We start from the raw sequence: 22,118 nt of genomic DNA, 5'->3' as shown, positions 1-22,118 counted from the left end.
AGGAGCCCAGCTGCATCTGTGACCCACACTGCGGCTTGCGGTCACACTGGGTCCTTAAACCCACTGAGAGAGGCCAGGGATCGAACCCCAGTCCTCATGGATACTAGTCCAGTTCTTAACCCACTGAGCCACAGTGGGAACTCCCTTTCTTTTTTTTTTTTTAATGTCTGTACCTGTGGCATGTGGAAGATTCGGGGCCAGGGATCAAACTCATGTCTCTGCAGTGGACCCAAGTGGCTGCCATCAGGTTCTTAACCCACTGCACCACAGGGGGACACCTCAGCCACTTTCTCCATCTGCTTCCCCTTCACCTCCCCCCTGCTGCACGGCAGTGGTCCTCTGCCCATCCCCCCATGCTGCCGAAACAGGAAAGTGGGGATGAGTGAAGAGACGTGCAGGGCTGGATTATGATGGCTCTGAAAACACACAGTGGGGTCTGACCCCAAAGACGTTCGCGTCGTTTTGTGCGCCAAGCACTTCAGCCAGACGCTGTTACCAAGCGCGTGAGCATCTCCACTTGCCAGGTGGCAAACCGACCAAGGGCGAGAGGAGCCCAGGACCTCGCAAGCTCACGGCTCCAGCGGAAAGAACAGCACCAAAGGTATTTGAGATGAGTTCGTATAGAATATATTTCACTCTTTTAAAAATAAAACTTTCAGCATAGCTAACATCTATATCAACTACAAAAATAAACATCTTCATATAAATAATTTATGTGGTGCGATGTGGGCGGGGGTGTGGCGCGCCTATCCAGGAGTCACCAAGCAGTGGGGGACCAGGACTGGCAGAGGGTGCCTCAGGCTGGGTCTGCTGGGGGCAGCAGCCTGGGGTGGGGAGGGGGGCAGGCCTGCCCTGCAGCCTGAAGTGCTGGCTTTTACCCGACCCAGACACAGCACGTGCACAGAGGACCCGTGCGTGCGAGGCTGTGAGCAGCCTCGAGGGTGGTAGGTCTGTGTGGGTACGACGGGGGTCCGTGATGGCCGGGTCAAGGGAGGGATGGAGGCAGAGAGCAGCAGCAGCAGCAGGGCCCCCCAGGAGTCTGCCCTGCCTTGAGTCACCCACCCAGGGCTTCCCAGTGACTTCATGGGGCCCCCAAAGGGTCTCAATGCTTTAGCTGCTTTCATCCGGTGGCTGCACACGGTCCCCTAGAACTGAGGTTGCTGGAGCCGCTGGCAGCGGGTGTGGCAGCAGGGGACCAAGCAGGCTCCTCCGAGGCTGCGTGGATGTAGGCGCCAGGCAGTGGGGGTGGGCGGAGCGCCACGGTCATGGAGGTGGTCACTCTGGCAAAGCTCTCGGGCAAGGTGGGTGGCAGTTCCCACCTGAGCCCTCCTGCCCGTGGAGCCGGGGGGCTCGTGACCTCTGGGCTCTCCTTGTACATCTGTACGACCTGGCAGGGGAGACATCAGCCCCAGTGAGCTCGGGCTCCTGGGGTCCTCCGGTGGCTTCCAGCAGGATGTGAGAGCTGATCAAGGACAGGATGTTGGGCCTGGGGCAAACCCTGCACCCTGCTCGGGACCCCGAAAGGCTAAGGTGGGTCTTTGAAGGAGTCTGGGGGAGAGGGACATGTTGTCTGTCTGGGCAAAAGGGGAGGATGCCACCTTCAGTTGGTGGCACCTCATGGGGAGGTGTCCTTGTGAGTTGAGCCCCGTCTGTTGGCCACTGAGCGCCCCCTGTCCTGTCTCTGTCCCTCCCCTTGCCTTTCCCGCCCCATCCTGCGGGCCGGGAGCAGAAGGCGGGTGTGGTCACCTCTGGCGGGGGGCCCAGGATGGACAGCAGCACAGGCAGCAGCACCAGCCCGTGGAGGAGGCCCAGCAGCGCGAGGACTGTCAGCACCACGAAGAAGTACCTGGGGGGGCGGGGGCGGGGGTCAGCCGGGCAGGTCCCGCGGCCAGGGCCGGCCAGCCCCGCCGCCGTGCCCGAGCCTCCCTACCTGACGATGAAGTCAAAGTTGGAACCAGCAAGCATGAGCAGACCCAGCAACGTGGAGACGGCGCCATCGGTCACCGGGGCGAATGTGTGCTCCAGGGCGCGGGCAGCCCGCAGGTTCTGGCTACCCTGGGCGGTCAGGAAGCCCTGGGGAACAAAGGGGTCCTGGAGCTGCTCCTCGGCCAACCAGGGCCAGCTCGCCTGTGGGCCCCGGGCTCACCCTCGCCTTGGCCCACGGAAGGCCGGGGCAACCATGGGAACCAAGTTCCTGGAGTTGACAGAGAGATGTCCAGACTAGGTCGGCACACTACAGGCCAGCGCGTGTCTTTTATCAATAAAGTTTTGTTGACGCACAGCCACGCCCCTTCGTGTACCTGTAACCTCCGGCTGCTTTTGTGCTGGGAGGGCAGAGTCGCCGCAGAGACATACGGCCGGGCCTAAAATTATTACTATCTGGCCCTTTACAGAAAAAGTTTGCTGACTCCTGGGGCAGAAGGGTGGACACCAAAAGTGATAACTTCTCAGGGTGACATTTCGGAGTCTCTCTAATTTTTTCTTGGTTCTTTCCTACATGCTGACTTTTTTTGTCCCCCCAAGGACTATATATTGTCTTTTTTTTTTTTTTTTAAAGGGCTGCACCTGTGGCATATGGGGGTTCCCAGGCGAGGGGATGAATTGGAGCGACAGCTGCTGGCCTACACCACAGCCCCAGCAAGGCCAGATCCAAGCCGTGTCTGTGCTCCTCACCTCAGTTTATGGCAGTGCCAGAGTAACCCACTGAGCGAGGCCAGGGATCGAACCTGCAACCTCGTGGATACTCCTTGAGCTTTGTTACCACTGGGCCTGGACGGGAACTCCCTATGTGTTGTTCTTAGAAAAACAATAAGGTTTTTATGGGGGAAAAAAGGGAGCTGTTTGTGGGGTCTGGTGCTTCCAGCTGGTCGGTCCACGGCCCCCACCCCATGCCCACTCCTCCTCTGCCAGAGAACAGGGAGCTGTGGGGAGGCCTGCCTGCCTCAGTTCTACTACCTCCGTCTTGGTGGAACCTGTCTTTCACCCGCTCTGGCGTCCAGCTACCACCGCATTTCTCTGATCCTCTCGGGCCTCTTGGCCGCCCCTCTGCTGAAATGGCTGCTTACTTTTTACCGTTTACCTTGCACTGTAGCATAAGCTCCCCTGAAGGTAAAGCCTATCTGGGTTACTCTCATCTCCCCATTCTTAAACAGGACCTAGCACACAGTAGGTGCCTGGTCAACACTGGCAGACTGCCGAGTGAACCTGCTGGCCCGCCCCTCCCCAGCACCTGTGCTCACCAGAGCCACGTGGACAGTGAACTCGACACCGATGCCCACAGACGCCACCAGGATCACCACGGGGATGGCGCTCAGCTTGATGCCCAGGAAACCCATGATGCCAAAGAGCTCCACGGTCATCATCGCCAGGACCAGCACCTGGGAGGGCAGGGCTCACCCAGGGCTCCTGGGCAGGGCAGAGTCGGGGAGCTGTGGGTCTCTCCAGCCGCACCCCGCAAGGACTTACGATGAGGGCAGCCGTCCAGGGGCTAAGCAGCAGCAGGGCGCAGACGAAGAAAGTGCCCGCCAGCAGGAGGCAGATGGCCAACAGGAAGCAGCGTCGCAGGCCCAGGTACTGCTCCCAGAAGAGGAACGGGGAGCCGCTGGGGTAGGCACGCACCCCAGCCCGGCCTGCCTCAGCACATGCTGCCCGGGCCCCCTCGATGGCCTCCACGAAGTCTGCGGTCTTCTGGAGGCCGCGCAGTAGGAAAGGGAACTGAGCGAACTCCAAGGGCTGGGCCGCCGGGACTGCAGGGGGGAGGGCCGGTGAGCACGGGGAGTGCGGAGCAGGGCCTCGGGGTGGGGCCTGCGCGGGCCCAGGCCTAGGCTCTTTGGGCCCCCCAGCACTCACTGCGAAGGTTCTCCCCGGTGGTGTCATACTTGTCATGCAGCCACTCGGGAGGCGGGGGGTAGAAGTTGGCCTGCGCGGCTGCCAGACCCAGGGGGTCGCTGCTCACCCACACGGTCAGCCCCACGTAGAAGAGCTCGGGTGGAATCAGCCCCTCCTGGTCCACCAGCTTCCTCGTGGTCAGCTGCGGAGGCAGAGCGGGCTGAAGGCCTGGGCCCGTGAGGCCTGGGCCCCTCTGAGCTCCCGGACCGTTGCCCTTTCCTCTCCCAACCTGGCTGAAATCCAGAGGCTCCTGGGCATCCCCGGTCTGGATGAGCAGCTTGTAGGCCAGGGCGCCATCCTCGGAGCCATTGCGGTACGAGTGGCGGGTGATGCGCCCGGAAGCCCAGTCCTGGTCAAACGCAGCCTGGATTTCTGGGAGAGAACCGGGAAGGCTGGCCTGGGGTTCGGGGGGCTTGGCTGGCTGCAGCCCTCCCTGCCGGGCCCCTCGCCTCTCACCCTGGAGCCAGTTGCGGTAATAGTGCAGCCAGGTGCGGGGCGCCTGGGTGGCCGGTGGGGGCAGCACGGCCTTGAGGGAACTGAAGCGCTGGTGCAGATCAAAGAGGGCGCGTTGGGAGTGGGCGTAGTCAAAGCCACCCTGGGTCACCAGGGCCACCTCGTACAGGGAGAAGTACCTGAGCTGGGCGCTCAGGAAGGCATGCTCCTTGGTGCCCCGAGGCACCACATCTGTCAGGGCCAGCCCATCCTGCACCAAGGTTGCTCCATAGAGGCTCAGGCCCAGAAGAGCCCCAAAAAGTACCAGCACCATGGCCTGTGGGAAACAGCAACTAAGCTGGAGGCCCAGGGATACCCCCGGGGCTGAGCCTGCTGCCCTTCTTGGGGCCCGGAGACACCTGAGAAGCCTCTGCCCCGTCCCACCTCAGGCTGCCTGAGCCTGCAGCCTTACCTTGGCATGGGGTTGGAGCAGCAAGGGTGCAAACTGAGAGCGGGCGAAATGGGCAAGATTCCAGTGGGCACAGGACAGGGACTTGCAGGCTGCCTTCTGCCGTGTCCCCTCCTCCTGGCCTAGAAGGTCCCGTGTGGACCCTCCCGGGCTGAAGAGCTCAGAGCCCAGAGGGTCAGAAGGTGGGGGCACCAGGTGGGTTTGGGGAGGCAGGATGGTGACCACATGCTGGCTGCTGGCTTCACAGTGGGCAAAGGCTTGAACGGTGGCAGTCAAGCGGGCAATGCCCACGGGTACTGTCCCATCCCCCAGCTCCTGGGGCAGAATCTGAATCACCCGAGCAGAGCAGGGGCTGGAAGAGGCAGAGAGAGGGGTGACAGGTCTGTGTCTGGAAATGCTGCTGAGGGGACAGGGTGGGACAGGGCCAAGCGAGGACGGCCTGCTGGCGGGGGCGGGTACCTTGCGAAGCAGCAGAGCACATCAAGGCGCTGGCAGTGGCGCCGGTGCAGGTCCAGGCTGAGGACCGCCGGGAAGACAAGCATCACGGCTGCGAAGTTGCAGCCGACCACTATGGCCGCCTGGGGGTGGAGGGGGGGCAGAGAGCCTGGGTGAAGCCCGCCCCCGGCTCCACGCCCGCCCTGAGCCCGGGCCCGCTGGGAGGCCTCACCTGCAAGGAGAAGGCCCGCAGGGCAGGGATGGGCACGAGGGCGGCCATGAAGAAGGCCACCATGTTGTTGATGGACGTGAGCGCGACGCTGGTGCCCGTGCGCTGCAGACACTCACCGGTGCGCTCCTGCCGGGACAAGGCAGCGTGAGAGGGAGGCTCGGGCACCTGGGTGGCAGGGCAGGTAGGGGGACGGCGCAGCAGCCAACACTGACTGGGTCCCGCGAATCGTCCCACGCCGTTCTAAGCACTCAACGTGAACTGCATCACCGAGCCGCACAACCACCCCCAGGACACAAGTGCTAGGATTTCCCGTGTTTGCGGATGTGGACAGGAGGCCAGAGAGGTTAATTACCAGCTCGGGGTCACTCAAACCAAGAGGCTCTCAGCCCCTGTGCAGAACAGCCTCCGGTGAGCCCAGGCCGGAGGACGAGGCTCACCTGGAGAGGGGTGCCAGGCGGAGCCTCTGTGAAGGCATGTGCCAGCAGGAATATGTCATCCACGCCGATTCCCAGTGCCAAGAAGGGCAGCACCTGCAGCGGCACAGGGGCGGGCAGCTGAGGAGCGGAGCAGCTGAGTGGCCTGGCGGTTGGCTCCCAAGTGCGCCCTGCAGTCCTGGCGTACCTGGGTAGTGGCAGCATTGAAGGCGATGCCGAGCAGGGCACAGAGCCCGAGGCCCGAGGCCACCGCCAGGGCCACCAGCAGCACCCCGGCAAGGCCCACAGCTCCCTGGGACTGGGCACAGTCCCACCGCAGCATGGTCACGCAGGCGTAGGCCAGCTGTGGGGGGAGAGGGCAGGCTCGGAGAAGGGCTCCCAGGGCTCGGGGGGCAGGGGTGGGCAAGGCGCCAGGAGGACCCACCATGAGCAGGTAGCCTCCCACCACACGGGTGGCGCTGACTTCGGAGAAGGCGTGTAGGATGTCGTCCAGGGTGGCGGCGGAGAAGGCGTGGATTTGCTGGGACGCGTTCCCAGGCAGGGCCTCCTGGGCCAGCTGCAGAGAGCGGGCTGTGAGGCGGGGGAGGCAGCGGCCCCGGGGCCCCTCACTGCCTGCGCCGCACACTGACCTGCACGAAGCGCCGCTGCCAGGCCTGCAGCACCGTGCCGGCCTGCTCCTCGCTCCAGCCGATGTCGTGGGTCTGGTAGTCGCCCCGGAAGTGCTCGTACAGCTGGCGGGGGCTCATCAGCAGGAAGGTGCTCTGCAGGGCCTCTGCCCTGGGGGGGGACAGGAGAATCGGGGGTCTGAGCTGCCCCGAACACCTGGTGGGGGCAGGGGACTTTGGCCAGAGCAGTGTGGCATCGGTGTGGCTCCCCAGGCCTGAGGCGCCCCTGCCAGCTCCCAGGAAAGGCCCTACCTCAGCAGCTGTCCTTGGGGGTCCCTGGCCATGCCCCCCAGCAGCAGTTCCTCCTGCCAGTGCATGAACTTGTGGGAGAAGCCGTGGCAGCCCCCGCTCAGCTCCTGAGCCACATTGGGAGCCTGGAGGAGGGGCAGGGAGGCGAGTATGACTCGAGGCCCTGGTGGTGGATAACTGGGTGTCTCTGGGGTGGTACCTCCAGGAACCACGCCTGCCACAGAGCTCTGCAGGCCTCAAGTATAGATAACCATTCTCCTGAGCCTCTTGTTTACTCCGGAAGGGAACAGCTAGGGTCCTGCAGAGAGGACGCCACAAGAGGGGGCAGAAGCCTATAAAACAGGCTGCTGGGAGGAGCTGGCATAACCCCAGTGGGTGTTCTTTTGGCCACACCTGCAGCATGCGGAAGTTCCCCGGCCAAGGATTGAACCTGTGCACAGCTGAGTTCCCATCATGGCTCAGTGGTAACGAGCCCGACTAGTATCCATGAGGTGGTGGGTTCAATCCCTGGCCTCACTCAGTGGGTTAAGGATCCCGTGGCTGTGGTGTAGGCCGGCAGCTGCAGCTCTGATTGGACCCCTAGCCTGGGAACTTCCATATGCCGCAGGTGCGGCCCTGAAAAGAAACCAACCAACCGAAAAAACAGAGAGCCACAGCAGGGACAATGCCAGATCCTTAACCTGCTGAGCCGCCAGGGAACTCCAACTCTGGTGGATTTTGGAAAGGTCCTCACAGTATCACCGACACTCAGGAGACAGGTGTGACACTCCTGCTTGGCTAGCTGGTCCTGTTTCCATGTACACGTCTCTTTTGATGAGGTCCAGCCTTTCTGGGCTTAGAAAAGTCAAAGGGATTCATAGGCGGTTCCTCAGGAGAACAGCATGGGAACGGGATAGCCTAGGCGTCTAGCGGGGTGACAGCGTCCAGGAAACGGGGGGCCGAGCACAGAGTGCAGTCTGCTCTCTCCTAGAACAGGGACCGCGTGAAAGGAAAGTAAGGAAAACGGCCCCTCCCGGGCAGACCTGGCTGGAACCCACCTGCCTGCTGTGGTGGTTAGGGGCACTAGGCGGGCAGTGGAGGTCGTCAGGGTGCAGACAGGGCCGCCCCACGTAGGCCTGGCCCACCTGTGCCTTGTCCAGCAGCTCCCGGAAGCCCTCGAGGGAGGCAAAGGGGCCCAGCTCCTCCAGTAGGTGCTCCGGATCCAGGTTGGTCCACTGGATGTCGGGGCGGCCCCTGGGGGAGAGCCCAAGGTTGGCGAGGGTCAGGGGTCAATTCCCACGCGCCAAACCGCTGGAATGGGGCCCGAGCAGCACCCCGCCCTCCTCCTGGCTGCTCGTTGTCTCTTCATGTGGAGGTGCGCACGGCTGGGCCCGCCAGGCTGCGGCCGAGATGGTGGATGAGCTGAACGCAAGGGGCTGAGACGGGGACGGAGGACGGCGGCATTTGACACAGGAAAAGGCCCAGAAAAGTGCCGCCGCATCCCTTTCTTGGTTCTAATATATAACCGTATGGGGCGTGGCTGTAACAGGCTTTCCTTCTTTTTTGTTTGTTTTTTAGGGCCACACCCCCAGCATGTGGAGCTCTCCAGGCTGGGGGTCCAATCGGAGCTGTAGCCGCCAGCCTACACCACAGCAGATCCAAGCCTCGCCTGCAACCTACACCACAGCGCATGGCACTTCTGGATTCTTAACCCACTGAGCGAGGCCAGGGATCGAACCTGCATCCTCATGGATAGTCAGATTCGTTTCCGCGGGACCACGACGGGAACTGCTGTAAGAGGTTTCCTTTCCGGCCGGGGCAGCAGCGGAGCCGACCCCTAGCTAACGCTCCCTGGCAAAGTTCTTGTTCTCCTTTGTTCACATCTTACAGACCTTGGTGTTTCATTGTGTCTCATAAGGCAGGTCTTCCTTCGGAGGTGAGAAGGGGGTGGGCAGACTGGGGCAGCCCCTCCCCCGACCCCGGCCTGGGAGGGGTCTCCATCCCTGTGTACCCCCGCCCCTCGTTTCTGCCTGGGAGGTCCCGACGGGGAGCGGGGCGGCAGTGGCGGCACTCACGGCAGGTAGGCAGAGCCCCCTTGGAGTTTGGCTCCCTCCCAGAAGCAGTCGAGGGGGGTGAGGATCACGCACGGGAACAGCTTCTCGACCATCTGCCAGGGACATCCCAGGCCATGTCAGTCCTCCCTCTGCCCTCTCTCCGTAGGGTGCCCTCTGCCGAGCCCCACCGCCCGACTTTTAGGCCCCCCCCCCCCACCGCGGAAAAGGTCCCACCCCGACCCAGTGTCAGAGGACAGCTCAGGACACTCACCCGCTCGATCATTCCGTTTTCAATTAGGGGAACTCCAGACTTATAGCAGATTTTGTTCAAGTCCCAGGACCTGCAACAGCCAGGGGCACAGAGATCAGCAGAAGGGGGGGATTCTCGCCAGCCCCGTGGCAGCGCGTCGCACCCCCAGCAGCTCAGGGGCTCAGCCAGACGCACTTTCCATAGAGGGACACTTGCACTTTACTGGCGGTGAGGGCTGCCTGGAGGTGGAGGCCAAGGGCCTCGGGCGTGAGGACGTTCTCCCCCTCCTGGCGCGGGGTCTGTATCAGCATCTGCGAGGTGTACGCCGCCTCCTCCCCCAGCTTCTCCTTGGTGTATTGCAGCTCCTGGCTCACCCGGCTGCCGGCTGCCAGAGCAGAGAGAGAACGCTGGGGGGAAAGAGCCTCAGTGGATCAGAGCTCTGGGGACGCGGGATCCTAACCCCTGAGGCCTCCCAGGATAAGAGGAGAAGCACTGCCAAGGGGCCCCTGCCTTCTCCCTGATGGCCTCGCTGGTTCCCCAGGCTCCTGGTTCTCTGCTTGGAACCTGGAGTGGAGGCCCAGCAGTGTGGCTCTGCGGAATTCTTCTGCGACCTACGTATATACAGTTTGAGTGTGAACCCAGTTGCCTGGGTTTGGAGCAAATAACTTAAAAATGAGAGATCAGAAGTTCCCGTTGTGGCTTGGCGGTGGCGAAGCTGACTAGTATCCGTGAGGACGCAGGTTCCATCCCTGGCCTCACTCAGTGGGTTAAGGATCTGGCGTTGCTATGAGCTGTGGTGTAGGTCAAAGATTCGGCTCAGATCCCGAGTTGCTGTGACTGTGGTGTAGGCCGGCAGCTGTAGCTCCGATTCGACCCCTAACCTGGGAACTTCCATATGCTGCGGATACTGCTCTAAAAAGACCAAAAGGGAGTTCCTGTTGTGGCGCAGCGGAAATGAATCCGACTAGAACCATGAGGCTGCGGATTCGATCCCCGGCCTCGCTCAGTGGGTTAAGGATCTGGCATTGCTGTGAACTGTGGTGTAGGTCGCAGACACGGCTCGGATCCCATTTTGCTGTGACTGTGGTGTAGGCCGGCAGCTGTAGCTCCGATTCGACCCCTAGCCTGGGAACTTCCATATGCTGTGGGTGTGGCCCTAAAAAGACCAAAAAAAAAAAAAAAAAAGACCAAAAGGCTGTCCCAGGGGTGGTTTATATCCGTACATCTTTCTTCTTTGGCCACAGCCACGTATGCGGAAGTTCCCAAGCCAAGGATAAAACCGGTGCCACAGCAGTGACCCAAGCCAATGCAGTGACCACATCCGATCCTGTGTCACAGGAGAATTCCTTACATCCATACAACTTCTTGCAAACTGCTCTGAAAAGAGGGTGGCGAGGGTACCTGGCAACAACGGCGCTGGGGCAGCACAGGTGAGGCGGAGGGTCGGATGCTGCCTGTTTCCACTCACAGTGCAGGTACCACTCATCGTGCAGGTACCCTCAAAGAGGTGCCATCAGAGTGGGCGGGGGGCTGGGGCGGGTGGTGGGTAGGGGAGGAGCCCTTTTACTAATCTCACTGTCCAGACCACGAGGAATCCCAGGGCCTGGTCCACCTCCGTCGCCTTCATCAAGTCCTGCATTGCACTGGCTACAGAGGCCAGCTCTGTAAGGGGGGGCTGTGGCGGCGGGATGCTCTGACCTGCCTGGTTTGGAGCAGGCAAGGGCCAGGGCCAAACCACCACGGGGGGTTTATGGACTTGGTCTGGGCTCAGACCCAGTCCTGCTTCCACCTGCCTATGGGTCACTGCTACCCCTAGGGCCCGCAGGTACTGCGTCTTCAAGACTCCAGCCCCACTTTTTTTTTTTTTTTTTTTTTTTTGCTATTTAGGGCCACACCCGCGACCTATGGAAGTTCCCAGGCTAGGGGTCGAATTGGAGCTGCAGCTGCCGGCCTCCACCACAGCCACAGCAAGGCGGGATCCAAGCCATGCCTGCAACCTACACCACAGCTCATGGCAATGCGGGATCCCTGACCCACTGAGTGAGGTCAGGGATCAAACCCACATCCTCATGGATGCTAGTCGGATTTGTTTCCGCTGTGCCACAACGGGAACTCCTCCAGTCCCACTTTGTCTATTTTTTTCTTTTTGTCTTTTTAGGGCTGCACCCGCAGCATTGGAGGTTCCCAGGCTAGGGGTCGAATCGGAGCTGTAGCTGCCAGCCTACACCACGGCCACAGCAACATGGGATCTGATTCTCATCTGCAACTTACACCACGGCTCATGGCAACGCTGGATCCCTGACCCACTAATCGAGGCCAGGGATCCCACCTGAATCCTCATGGATGCTAGTCGGGTTTGTTTCCACTAAGCCATGACAGGAACTTCCTTTTTGTCCTTTTTATGGCCATGCCTGGGGCACATCGAAGTCCCCGGGCTAAGGGTCAAATTGGAGCTGCAGCTGCCAACCTATACCACAGCCATGGAGACACTGGATTCGAGCTGCATCTTCGACTTACTCTGCAGCTTGCAGCAACCTGGGATCCTTAACCCACGAAGTGAGGCCAGGGATCAAACCTGTCCCCTCGCAGACACTATGTTGGGTTCTTAACCTGCTGATCTTTTTCTTTAAAAACTTTTTTTGGCTGTGCCTGTGGCGTGTGGAAGTTCCTGGGCCAGGGATCAAACCCATGCCACAGCAGCAACCTGAGCTGCAGTGACAATGCCAGATCCTTTACTCACTGCACCACAAGGGAACTCCAGAAGAATGCATTCTGACCCATCTACTACAAGAATGTAGTTGGGGGAGTTCCCATCGTGGCTCCGTGGTAAACGAACCTGACTAGTATCCATGAGGACTCCGGTTTGATCCCTGGCCCTGCCCAGTGGGTTAAGGATCTGACGTTGCCATGAGCTGCAGTGTAGATGGCAGACAAGGCTCAGATCTGGCACTGCTATAGCTGTGGTATAGCCCAGCAGCTACAGCTCCGATTCGACCCCTAGCCTGGGAACCTCCATGTGCTGTGGGTACGGCCCTAGAAAGGCAAAAAAAAAAAAAAAATGTAATTGGGTATAATATTTGGGGGAAAGCAATACTGCAATTATTTCAAGCCCCTCAGAAATGTTCATAATCTCTGGTTCAGAAATTTCAGACATAAGGACCTGTAAGCTCGGTAGAGACTCAGGTTGTCTCTGTGTGAAATGGGAGCCATGGCAGGTTTTGAGAAGAGAAGCGAGGTGACCTGATGTTTTCATCACCTGACCATATACTCTGGAACTGAGCTGTGAATGATGGCTGGGATTTGGCCGGGGAAGAAGTCAGGATGAGGGGTCTGGACCAGGCGTAGGCAGGGAGCTGTCAGAGGCTCAGGGTTGCTGGGGTGCTAAGAGTGAGGCGGAGACGCTGCTGGAGAAGCAGCCCAGAGTGTGATAAGGAGCTTGAACTTGGTTCTAGGGAGTCCCCAGGACCTAGGAGGGTGGTGGAAGGGCTCTAAGCAGGGGACTGGCTCGGCCAGATTTAGAGACACCACAGGAGGGCAGTGTGGAGGCAGATTTGAAGGAGAGCGGGAAAGAAAATCAACTCCCAGCCCTTGAATTCCTGGAGAACTCGGACAACCCTAGGGATTCAGGGCAGCGGGGCCCCTCCCCAGCCTTAGGAGGTGAAATTTGATTAGTCTAAGAACTCAAAGTAATTCCACCGCCTTTGCCAAGGGAAGAATTTAGGCATAGGATGCTACACAGTTTTTGACAAAGCAACCAAATGGAAGTCCGTGGGGGTGGAGACGGATGGCTGGTAAATTTTTCCTCACTTTCTTTCTTTTTTTTTTTTGGCTGTGCCCATGCATGGCATGTGGAAGTTTCTGGGCCAGGGACTGAACCCGCATCACAGCAGTGACCTGAGCCTGAGCTGCTTAACCCACTGAGCCACAAGGGAAATCCTTTCTCTCATTTTCAAAAAGGGATGCAGGACAGGGGTGACTTCCCTTTCCTGCCACTGCAGCGGGCACCTCGGGAGGAGGCGCCAGGCCCAAGGACAAGAGCCCAGCTCTCAGGACGTAAAGGAGAAAAGAGAAAGAAACTGGGTCCTTGCTGAGGTCCTTCAACTGCTGAATCAGCCATCCTGGAACTTCTCTGCTGTCTTCTGCCAGACTTCCTGGTGGGGGGTAAGTCAGTCTCCCTCTTTCCCTTTCTCTCTTTTTCACGAGACTAAAACCGTCCTCAACGATGCATTCGGGGGATACGGCCAGGCCTCACCCAGAGCAGCGGCCATGAGGGTGGAAAGGAGGGGACTGTTATGAGAGAGGCTGAGAAGGAAGACCTGGGAGTTCCTGCTGTGACCAAAAAAAAAGGAAGAACTGGCTGCTTAGTAATGAATCAGATGAGCAAGAAGTACTAAGGCTGACGCTGAAGGTTTCCGCTTTGAGTATCCAGTGAACAGTGGCTCCACCAATTGATATGCGGCTGTGCCCTGCCTTCTAGATAGAAGGGCTGCCTGTTCCTTATCTCCAGGGACAGCTCCAACTCCGAACTATCTCTATCACTGTTCCTGTAAGTACTAGTTGGGCTATATGTTGTGATTTTTCTTTATTTTTACTATTATTTTTTGTCTTTTTAGGGCCACACCCACAGCATATGGAGGTTCCCAGGCTAGGGGTCTAATCGGAGCTGTAGCCGCCAGCCTACACCACAGCCACAGCAACGCGGGATCCAAGCCGCATCCACAAACTACACCGAAGCTCAAGGCAACGCTGGCTTCTTTAATGCACTGAGCTCCCTTTGAGTCCTTTAGCTTTAAAATTGATCAGGAAGAAGTTCCCGTCGTGGCGCAGTGGTTAACGAATCCGACTAGGAACCATGAGGTTGCGGGTTCGGTCCCTGCCCTTGCTCAGTGGGTGAAGGATCTGGCGTTGCCGTGAGCTGTGGTGTAGATTGCAGACGCGGCTCAGATCCCGCGTTGCTGTGGCTCTGGTGTAGGCCGGTGGCTACAGCTCCGATTCGACCCCTAGCCTGGGAACCTCCATATGCCGTGGGAGCGGCCCCAAAGAAATAACAAAAAAAATAAATAAATAAAATTGATCAGGAAGAAGTCACATTCCAAATCTCACACAGCAAAGCTGGAGAAGACCCCGAACTCTGAGAGGTAAAGTCTTGCTTCTTTGAGTTTTTCTTTTTGCCTTTTTAGGGCTGCCCTGTGGCATAGGAAAGTTCCCAGGCTAGCTGTTGATCGAATCTGAGCTGCAGCTGGCAGCCTACGCCACAACAACTTGCATCTGTGACCTACACTGAAGCTTGCGGCAACATGGGATCCTTTAAGCCACTGAGTGGGGCCGGGGATTGAACCTCATGGATACTAGCCAGATTCTTAACCCAATGAGCCACAGCAGGAACTCCTCGCTTCTTTCTTTGCTTTCTGTATTAGCATTTTGCTAAACAGGAAAGGAATGGAGAATGCCCTTCAGTCATCACTTTTTTTTTTGTCTTTTTAAGTTTTTAGGGCTGCACCCTCGGCATATGGAGGTGCCCAGGCAAGGGGTTGAATTGGAGCTGCAGCTGCCAGCCTACGCCACAGGCACAGTAATGTGGGATCTGAGCCACGTCTTTGACCTACACCACAGTTCACGGCAATTCGGGATCCTTAACCCACTGAGCGAGGCCAGGGATCGAACTGGCGTCCTCATGGATACTAGTCGGGTTTGTTACCCACTGAGCCATTATGGGAACTCCTTCAGTCCCCACCTTGATCAGTTCCTCATTGCCTAGGGCATTGCTGGAAGAAGCCTCAACGACAGAGGTATAGAGGAAAGGTCAGGTCAAGATCACGGCTTTTACCTCACCCCCCAGCCCTGGCCAATGCAGGACCGAATGATAGTCTGAAATACAGGGAAAAGACCTAGGGATCGGCTCTCAGGCTCTTATTTCACCCTCCCACGAGCAGCAGCAAAAATCCAGTGGGATCCAGCCTGTCCTGTGCGGGAGGGCGGGTAGGAGCGAGGATGAGGAAAGTGGAGGATGGAGCAGTGTTTAGACGGGGAGGAATGAAAGAGGAAGGTGGGGGGAGGCAGCCTCTATTGTGGCAGGAAATCCTGGGACCACCCAGGCAGCAGTGGTGTGGGTGGGGGTATGTGTATCTGCCTGAAGGCACATGTGTCCTGGGGCTGGGGGCAGGCAGGCACAGAAACAGCTGCTCTGGACCCCAGGGCCGGCCCAGAGTGTGTGTATGTTGTGAGTCTGCAGAGGGCTGGGGCTAGGTGCGGATGGGGTGTGTGCGAGCCCAGCAGGCAGGCAGGCTCCAAGAAACATCTGCTCTGGATCCTAGGGCTTGCCAGCATTTGAAATAACTCAAGGGTGTGAGATTCTAACCTGGGCCTTGCCTTTGGGTGTGGGCCAGGGCTTGGGGAGGTTCGGGGGAGCCCACTAAGGCACATTTCCCAGGAAAGAACAGAGCGGGTGTTTGACTCTTCAAGGGCTGCCCTGTGAAACCAGGCGCCAGGGAAAGGAGAGCTGCGTCCAAACCACTAATAAGAAATCACTTTAATCTGATGCTTCCATGAGAAGACTTGGTTCCATTCGACTCTGCTGCTGTCTCGAAGCGCAGACTCTGTGCTGCTGTCCACTAAATGGCTGCAGGGGGCCTCGGTGTGCGGAACCTCTCTCTGGAGGCCTGTTGGAGGAGTTATTAAGTTTCCCTAGCCTTCTAGCTCTAACTTTTCTGATTCTCTCAGTCAGATGTGATCTCTGTCTGCCTTCTCTTATACAGCACAATCGTTTTTTTTTTTCTTTTTTTGGTCTTTTTAGGGCCACACCCAAGGCACATGGAGGTTCCCAGGCTACGGGTCTAATCCCAGCTACAGCCTGCTCCCTCAGCCCGTCCCCCCTCTCAGGATCTGGGCTGCGTCTGCAATGCTGGATCCTTAACCCACTGAGAAAGGGCAGGGATGGAACCTGAAACCTCAGTGGGGTTCATTTCTGCTGTGCCATGACGGGAACTCCATTTTTTTTCTTATTTTTTTTCATCTTTTTTGGCCACCCCATGGCATATGGAGTTCCTGGGCCAGGATCAGATCCAAGCCGCAGTTTTGACCTAAGCCAAAGCTGTGGCAACGCTGGATCCTTAAGCCTCTGTCCTGGGCTGGGGATTGAACTTGCGTCCCAGTGCTCCCAAGATGCCACTGATCCTGTTGTGCCACAGCGGGAACTCCCAACACAATCATTTTCCGCTTTGTGTCATATTGTATATTATTCCCCAGTACATATGCTTTCCTTGCTACGGAAAGATGGGGTCTTGTTTCAGTTGCCTTTACAAACTCTGCAGCACAGTCAAATACACATAAAAAAATGGCAATAAACAATAAACACACCCTCTCATAGACAACTATTCACAGGGCTCCCTCATCTGCAGATGCCCGTTTATGGGTGTGGGAGGGAGGGAGCAGTGCTCTCAGATGCCCAGGCTCTGGCAGGCAGGCGCCCCTCCAGACCCAGAACAAAGCCCACCAGAACTCATACCCAGCCCCTCACCCTGTTCTTGTCTTGTGCTCAGCATACCAAAGCAGCTGCGGCCGGTGTCCACCACTCACCTTCCACCCAGAGCTGTTCCAGGTCTGTCTCAATGACGGCCACGCGGAGGCCCAGTGCCAGGGCCCCAAAGGCCAACAGTCCCAGGAAGAGTACTTTGCCACAGTGTCTCTGGACCGCGCAGCCCAGAGAGAAGAGCAGGCCCTGGAAGGAAGCACGCAGCCAGAGGGGAGCCTTCAGGCTCCCAGCTAGGATCTGGGATGGAGAGAGAAGGGTCAGCCAGGCAGGACCGCAACGACACCCACGAAACCCCCTCCCTATGACACACTCTGCCGAGCCCTGGTTTCTAGGTTTTGGGATGGACAGGGAGGACCTCACAGACACAGGACCGCCCTGGAAAAAACTTCACTCCATGCCCTGCCTCCCACCCAAGCACACCTGAGGAGGGCACAGACTCATTTTCTGATAGGAAACACACACACACAACCAGTTCTCAGGTGGACAGAGGTGGACCCATAGGCACGTTCACTCTGCGTCGGAGACGCAGACACACAGCCTCTCCTGGGCGGGCAGTAACACCTGGTACTTAGACACATCACACCTGTGCAGAGTGACACACCTGGGGTCTCTGGACCCAGTCCCAACCTTCCTTCTTCCGGGTTCCCTGCCGCTCACCTGGGGTGCTGCAGATCCATCTGGGGATGCGTAGCCCGGGGGTAGCTCCCCGAGGGGTGGCGGTCCAGCCATACGGGAGGGGATGGGGAGCAGGGGCGCCCCCAGTTCGCATTATCTGTTTGGCGCCCCCATAGGTTGGCCTGGGCCCGCGTAGCGCGGGGCCCGCGTAGGAATCAGTGGGGCCCTTCGGCGCGGATGCGGATGCGCAGCGGCGTCTGTGAGCGGCTGCAGCGCGGGGCGGAGCTGGCCCCAGGCGGAGGGGGTCTCGCGTGCGGGAACAGCTACCGGCCCGCGACACCCGGCGCGGCTCGAGGTGGCCGCAGCACTGCCGAGGCGGCGGCCGGAGTCCCAGAAAAAGGGAGCGGGTCTGGCTACGCCCTCCCATTGGCTGAGCTGCCGGCAAATTACCCGGAGCCGCGCGGCCGGATTCGCTGCTAGGCAACGGAGCCGCTGGGTGGGGGGGGGGACGGGGGCGGGAGACCACCCAGGCAGCGCCCCCTTCGCCGCGCTCCCCCGCCCGCCCGCGGGGCCCTCGGGGAGGAGGCGGCAGGGAGGTCCTGGAGGGGCGGTGCGCCGGCGGAGTCGGGAGAGACCCTGCTGAGAAAAGGTGTCTGCTGGCCGACCCAGCCGAGACCCAAAGACTCCTTTCCTGCCTCGTTCTCGCTCCCTCAGTCCATCCCCCCACCGAGGCCAGAGTCCTCGCCCTCAGATGCGGACCTGATGAGCGCTCCAAGACTCCCAGCCCACTGGGAGCGCAGGGCCCGGCATGATCTAACCAGCTCCTCGCACCCGCCCAGCGTTCCCTCCAGCCCTGCAGAGCCACAGCGAACGTCCTAAACCCAGCGCGGCCGCTTCTGCCTCTGTGCAGGTTGTGGCCCTTCCGTTTCGGCGGGCCACGTTCAAAACTGAACGTGCATCCCTTGAAGCTTTCCTTTATTCACCGCGCTCCTAACATAGTTGCTTCTCTCCTCGTGCCCCCGGTCACTCATTTATATATTTATTACTGCATTTGTGATACAGTCGATGTCCTTGGCAGTCTGCCTCCCTCACTAGGCAGTAAGTAGGTGCTCAGGAACGCTGAGTGAGTCATGCGGGAGGTGCAGAAACCAGTCTTGGAAAGGACTGGAAGTGGGGAACAGTCCCTTTACTAAGCGTCTATCGACCGTCCCATCTGAGTGCTGCTTCTGCCAGGTCCCTACTGATGAACCCCGAGTGGCAGACGAGGGTAAAACCAGTACACTGGTGTGTAAAGTTTGAGAAAGAGAACAAGAATCTCTGATAAATCCATTCCTCTAATACAACAATTTCTTGGTCAGTTCTTCCAGACTTGTTTATGATTACATCATAAACATTTCATGTTACTACGCAGTCTCCGTATCCATCATTTGGAGAATGTCCTTAGGACAGATTCCCAGAAGCGGGGGTGTTGGATCAAAAGTATGAACATTTTTAAGGCTTTTGCTACACGTTGCCAAACTGCTTTTTGAAAACTTGTGTCAATTAACATCCTCTCCAGGGCCTCAGTCCTGGGAAAGGGGGCCTTTTAGGCTGAGGGGGTGAACACCTAGTGGGTTTGCCACTTCCATTGGTCCATTCGTCCAGCAAAATGCCTGTGGAGGAACTAATACACATATGATGCTGTTGGCCAAGTAGTGCTTACACATTAAAAGCAGCTTACGTAGGAGTTCCCACTGTGGCTCACCGGGTGAAGAACAAGATATAATGTCCATGAGATGCAGGTTTGATCCCTGGCCGTGCCCTGCCAGTTAACAGCATTGATGCAAACTGCAGCATAGGTTGCAGATGTGGCTCGGACCTTGCATTGCTGTGGCTGTGGCTGTGGCTGCGGCCGGCAGCTGCAGCTCAGATTCGACCCCTAGCCTGGGAACTTTCATGTGCCTCACTTGCAGGCCTTAAAAAAAAAAAAAAGTAGCACACACACGTAGCACTTCATTTCTCCTCTTGCAGAGGAGGGGTCCTGTTGTGGATAAAGTACACCCGCAGCAATTCTCTGAAACTAGAAATGGCCTCTAAACTAGGAAGTTTGGGGCCCTAGGTTGCTCTTGCAGCTACAGCAAAAGATAGGTATGGCTGAGGAGCTCCCCCTGTGGTGCTTGGGTTTCTGCAAAGGCATGAGTTCGATTTCCAGCCCTGGAACATCCATGCGGCCATTAAAAAAAAAAGAAGAGGGAGTTCCCGTCATGGCTCAGTGGTTAACGAATCCGACTAGGAACTATGAGGTTACAGGTTCAATCCCTGGCCTCGCTCAGTGGGTTAAGGATCTGGCGTTGCCATGAGCTGTGGTGTAGGTCGCAGACACGGCTCGGATCCTGCATTGCTGTGGCTCTGGCGTAGACCAGCAGGTCCAGCTCCGATTCGACCCCTGGTCTGGGATCCTCCATATGCCGCAGGTGCGGCCATAAAAAAGGCAAAAAGATGGAAAAAAAGATGGGTAGAGCTGGGTGTTATCAAGGCTGGAAGAAGAGTAGCTTTCCTGTAAGTAGCTCTTGAGACCTCCTTTCTTCTTGCTAGATTTACAAGACACAAGTTACACGGGGGAAATGGATTTCTAATTGCCTGTGCCTTGGGACTCTGGCTGCACAGCAGGCCCACCACTGCTAACAACGGAGGCAAAATCCAGCATTTCTATGGATCTTTCAGGGCAAGGCCTGCCTGCGGAGAAAATTTCTTGACTTGTAGCGTTCGAAGGCCAGGGTGGGAGAAATTGGTCAGCAGTTCCAGGAAGTCCAAATCGGGGCCTGGCGCCCACTCACTGCTGAGCTCCAAAGTGACCTCTCTTCTCCCAGCAAGTGAGTTACTGAGAGCAGCTGAGCTCAGCCCCGGAGAGCTAAAACCAGACCTTAGGGAACAGGAAAGGAGGTAGAAGTCCCCTTTTCTCTCTACAGAATGCTTCACCGCCGAAGAGCTTGCTTCAGTCACTTCCACTGGACCTGGGTATGTGTTTTGGGCCCCAAACCAGAGAAGTTCGCCCGGGAACAGCGGAAGAGTAACTCTCTGTTATCACCAACGAGTAAATCCACCTACGGATCAAAGAGACAAATGCGCCTTAAGGTCTCTGAGGGGGGCACCCCTTTGCGAAGCTCTGGGCTTATACGGAGGGCACTTGCCTAAGAGGGAGCACGGAGACCACAGGGGAACCACTGGGAGCTGCCTCTCGAGGAGCTCTCCAGACGTGAGACACACTGGATGAGCGAGGCAGGAGGGCGACAGAATCTAAAAGAAATACCGGCACTTTTTGCACATGGATGGACCTAGAAACTATCATGCTAAGTGAAGTCAGCCATACAATGAGACAGCAACATCCAATGCTTTCACTGACATGTGGAATCTGAAAAACGGACAGACAACTTCTTCCAGAACAGACGCCGACTCACAGACATGGAAAAACTTACGGTCTCCGGGGCAGACCGTTTGGGGGGTGGGGGGATGTGCTTGGGCTGTGGGATGGAAATCCTGTGAAATCAGATTGTTATGATCATTATACAACTACAGACGTGAGAAATTCATTTGAGCAATTAAAAAAAGAAAAAAACATAAAAATAAATAAAATAAAGAGAAAGAAGACATGGTTCGAGGTCTGGGTCTTTCATTTACTGACTGTGAGATCTGGGGCAAGTCACAGTATTCCCGACATTGACCTCAGGATTAAATGAGATAATACATATGCCTGAGGAACAGTGCCAGGAAAAGTGAGAGGAAACACAGACACACACAGCGAGTGGCCAGCCTGGATTCAGGGTAGGGTCCACGTGGGCAGAGCCAGGGCAGGCCTTCTTTCCCTGGAACTGCCCCAAGGCACTCCTTACCATGTTTTGGGCTGGTTTCCTGACCCCTCCTGCCACCCACCATGTTTAGGGGCCAAGCCTGGGAATATATGCCCCTCCCCTCTAGGCAGCTTTAGGCCAGTTGCACCTGTCAGGTCTCTAGTGCCAGAGGCTGCAAGCAAAGATTATAGAGAATGGACTTTGACCATGAAAATGGGGAAAGGAGAGAAGAGGAGAATCAAAGCAGCACCTCCCGTTTATCCAAGGCAGAAAAGCCCCCGATGCCGTCCTTCCCGGAGGCGGCAGACGGCTCAGGTCATCCTGACCTTCTGCAGAACGTGTCCTCCGGCCCAGCCTCTTTGCCGCCGTGTCAGCTCCATCAGAGCTGGGCTTTCTAGACCTTCTGTCTGGGTGGCCCTTCCCACACCCCTCCCCCTTCCTCAGACACACTTATTTTAGAAAGCAGCCTATAGGGGAGGTCCTGTCGTGGCGCAGCAGAAACAAATCTGACTAGGAACCATGAGGTTCCGGGTTCCATCCCTGGCCTCGCTCATTGGGTTAAGGATCTGGTGTTGCCATGAGCTGTGGGTTAAGGATCTGGCGTTGCCATGAGCTGTGGTGTCGGTTGCAGACGAGGCTGGATCCTGTGTTGCTGTGGCTGTGGTGTAGGGTGGCAGCTACAGCTCCAAATAGACCCCTGGCCAGGGAACCTGCATAAGCTGCGGGTGTGGCCCTAAAAAGACAAAAGACAAAAAGAAAAAAGAAAGCAGCAAAGATCTGACTTACGTACTTCTTCGGGGGTAGGGATGCCTGTGAATAACCAAAAAAAAGTACTCTTTGCAGTTCTCTGGAAATAGAAACAGCTTCTAATCTGTGCTGTGCAGACCCTGGGACTGCGCTTGAAGCTCCAACTAAATAGGTCCCCCCAACCCCGTTTCCAGTGCAGAGGGGGATGGGATGACAAGAGTGATGTGGTGAAGAACTGGGAAGTTCAGCTTCTGAACTTGGGAAAGAGCTTGGAGGGCAACCTCGGCAGGGTGAGGGCAGTCAGTCCCCTC

General features: G+C 57.7%; 1 protein-coding gene across 11 annotated transcripts; it reads right to left on the bottom strand.

Moving 5' to 3' along the window:
• On the bottom strand, positions 126–21,614 carry PTCH2 (patched 2). Of its 11 annotated transcripts, none has more exons than XM_021096768.1 (22): positions 17,276–17,500; positions 16,663–16,855; positions 9,283–9,472; positions 9,109–9,178; positions 8,859–8,950; positions 7,842–8,037; positions 6,808–6,929; positions 6,520–6,667; positions 6,315–6,446; positions 6,078–6,233; positions 5,894–5,986; positions 5,457–5,582; positions 5,249–5,367; positions 4,793–5,141; positions 4,345–4,432; positions 4,118–4,260; positions 3,850–4,030; positions 3,466–3,746; positions 3,240–3,377; positions 1,931–2,073; positions 1,747–1,846; positions 607–1,387 (listed from the first exon to the last, which is right to left on the bottom strand). In XM_021096768.1, exons 1-22 carry the CDS (start codon positions 17,345–17,347, stop codon positions 1,121–1,123), a joined length of 3,399 nt encoding a protein of 1,132 aa, XP_020952427.1. In that variant the 5' UTR covers positions 17,348–17,500; the 3' UTR covers positions 607–1,120. The 11 variants fall into 11 exon arrangements, with proteins under 11 accessions (XP_020952423.1, XP_020952421.1, XP_020952426.1 ...); XM_021096763.1 differs by having other exon boundaries at positions 610–1,387; positions 4,345–4,657; positions 17,276–17,347; XM_021096764.1 differs by having other exon boundaries at positions 126–1,846; positions 17,276–21,614.

Source organism: Sus scrofa, chromosome 6, assembly GCF_000003025.6.
Source record: "Sus scrofa isolate TJ Tabasco breed Duroc chromosome 6, Sscrofa11.1, whole genome shotgun sequence".
NCBI classification, from domain to species: Eukaryota; Metazoa; Chordata; class Mammalia; order Artiodactyla; family Suidae; genus Sus; species Sus scrofa.
This window is presented reverse-complemented; position numbering and strand designations above follow the sequence as displayed.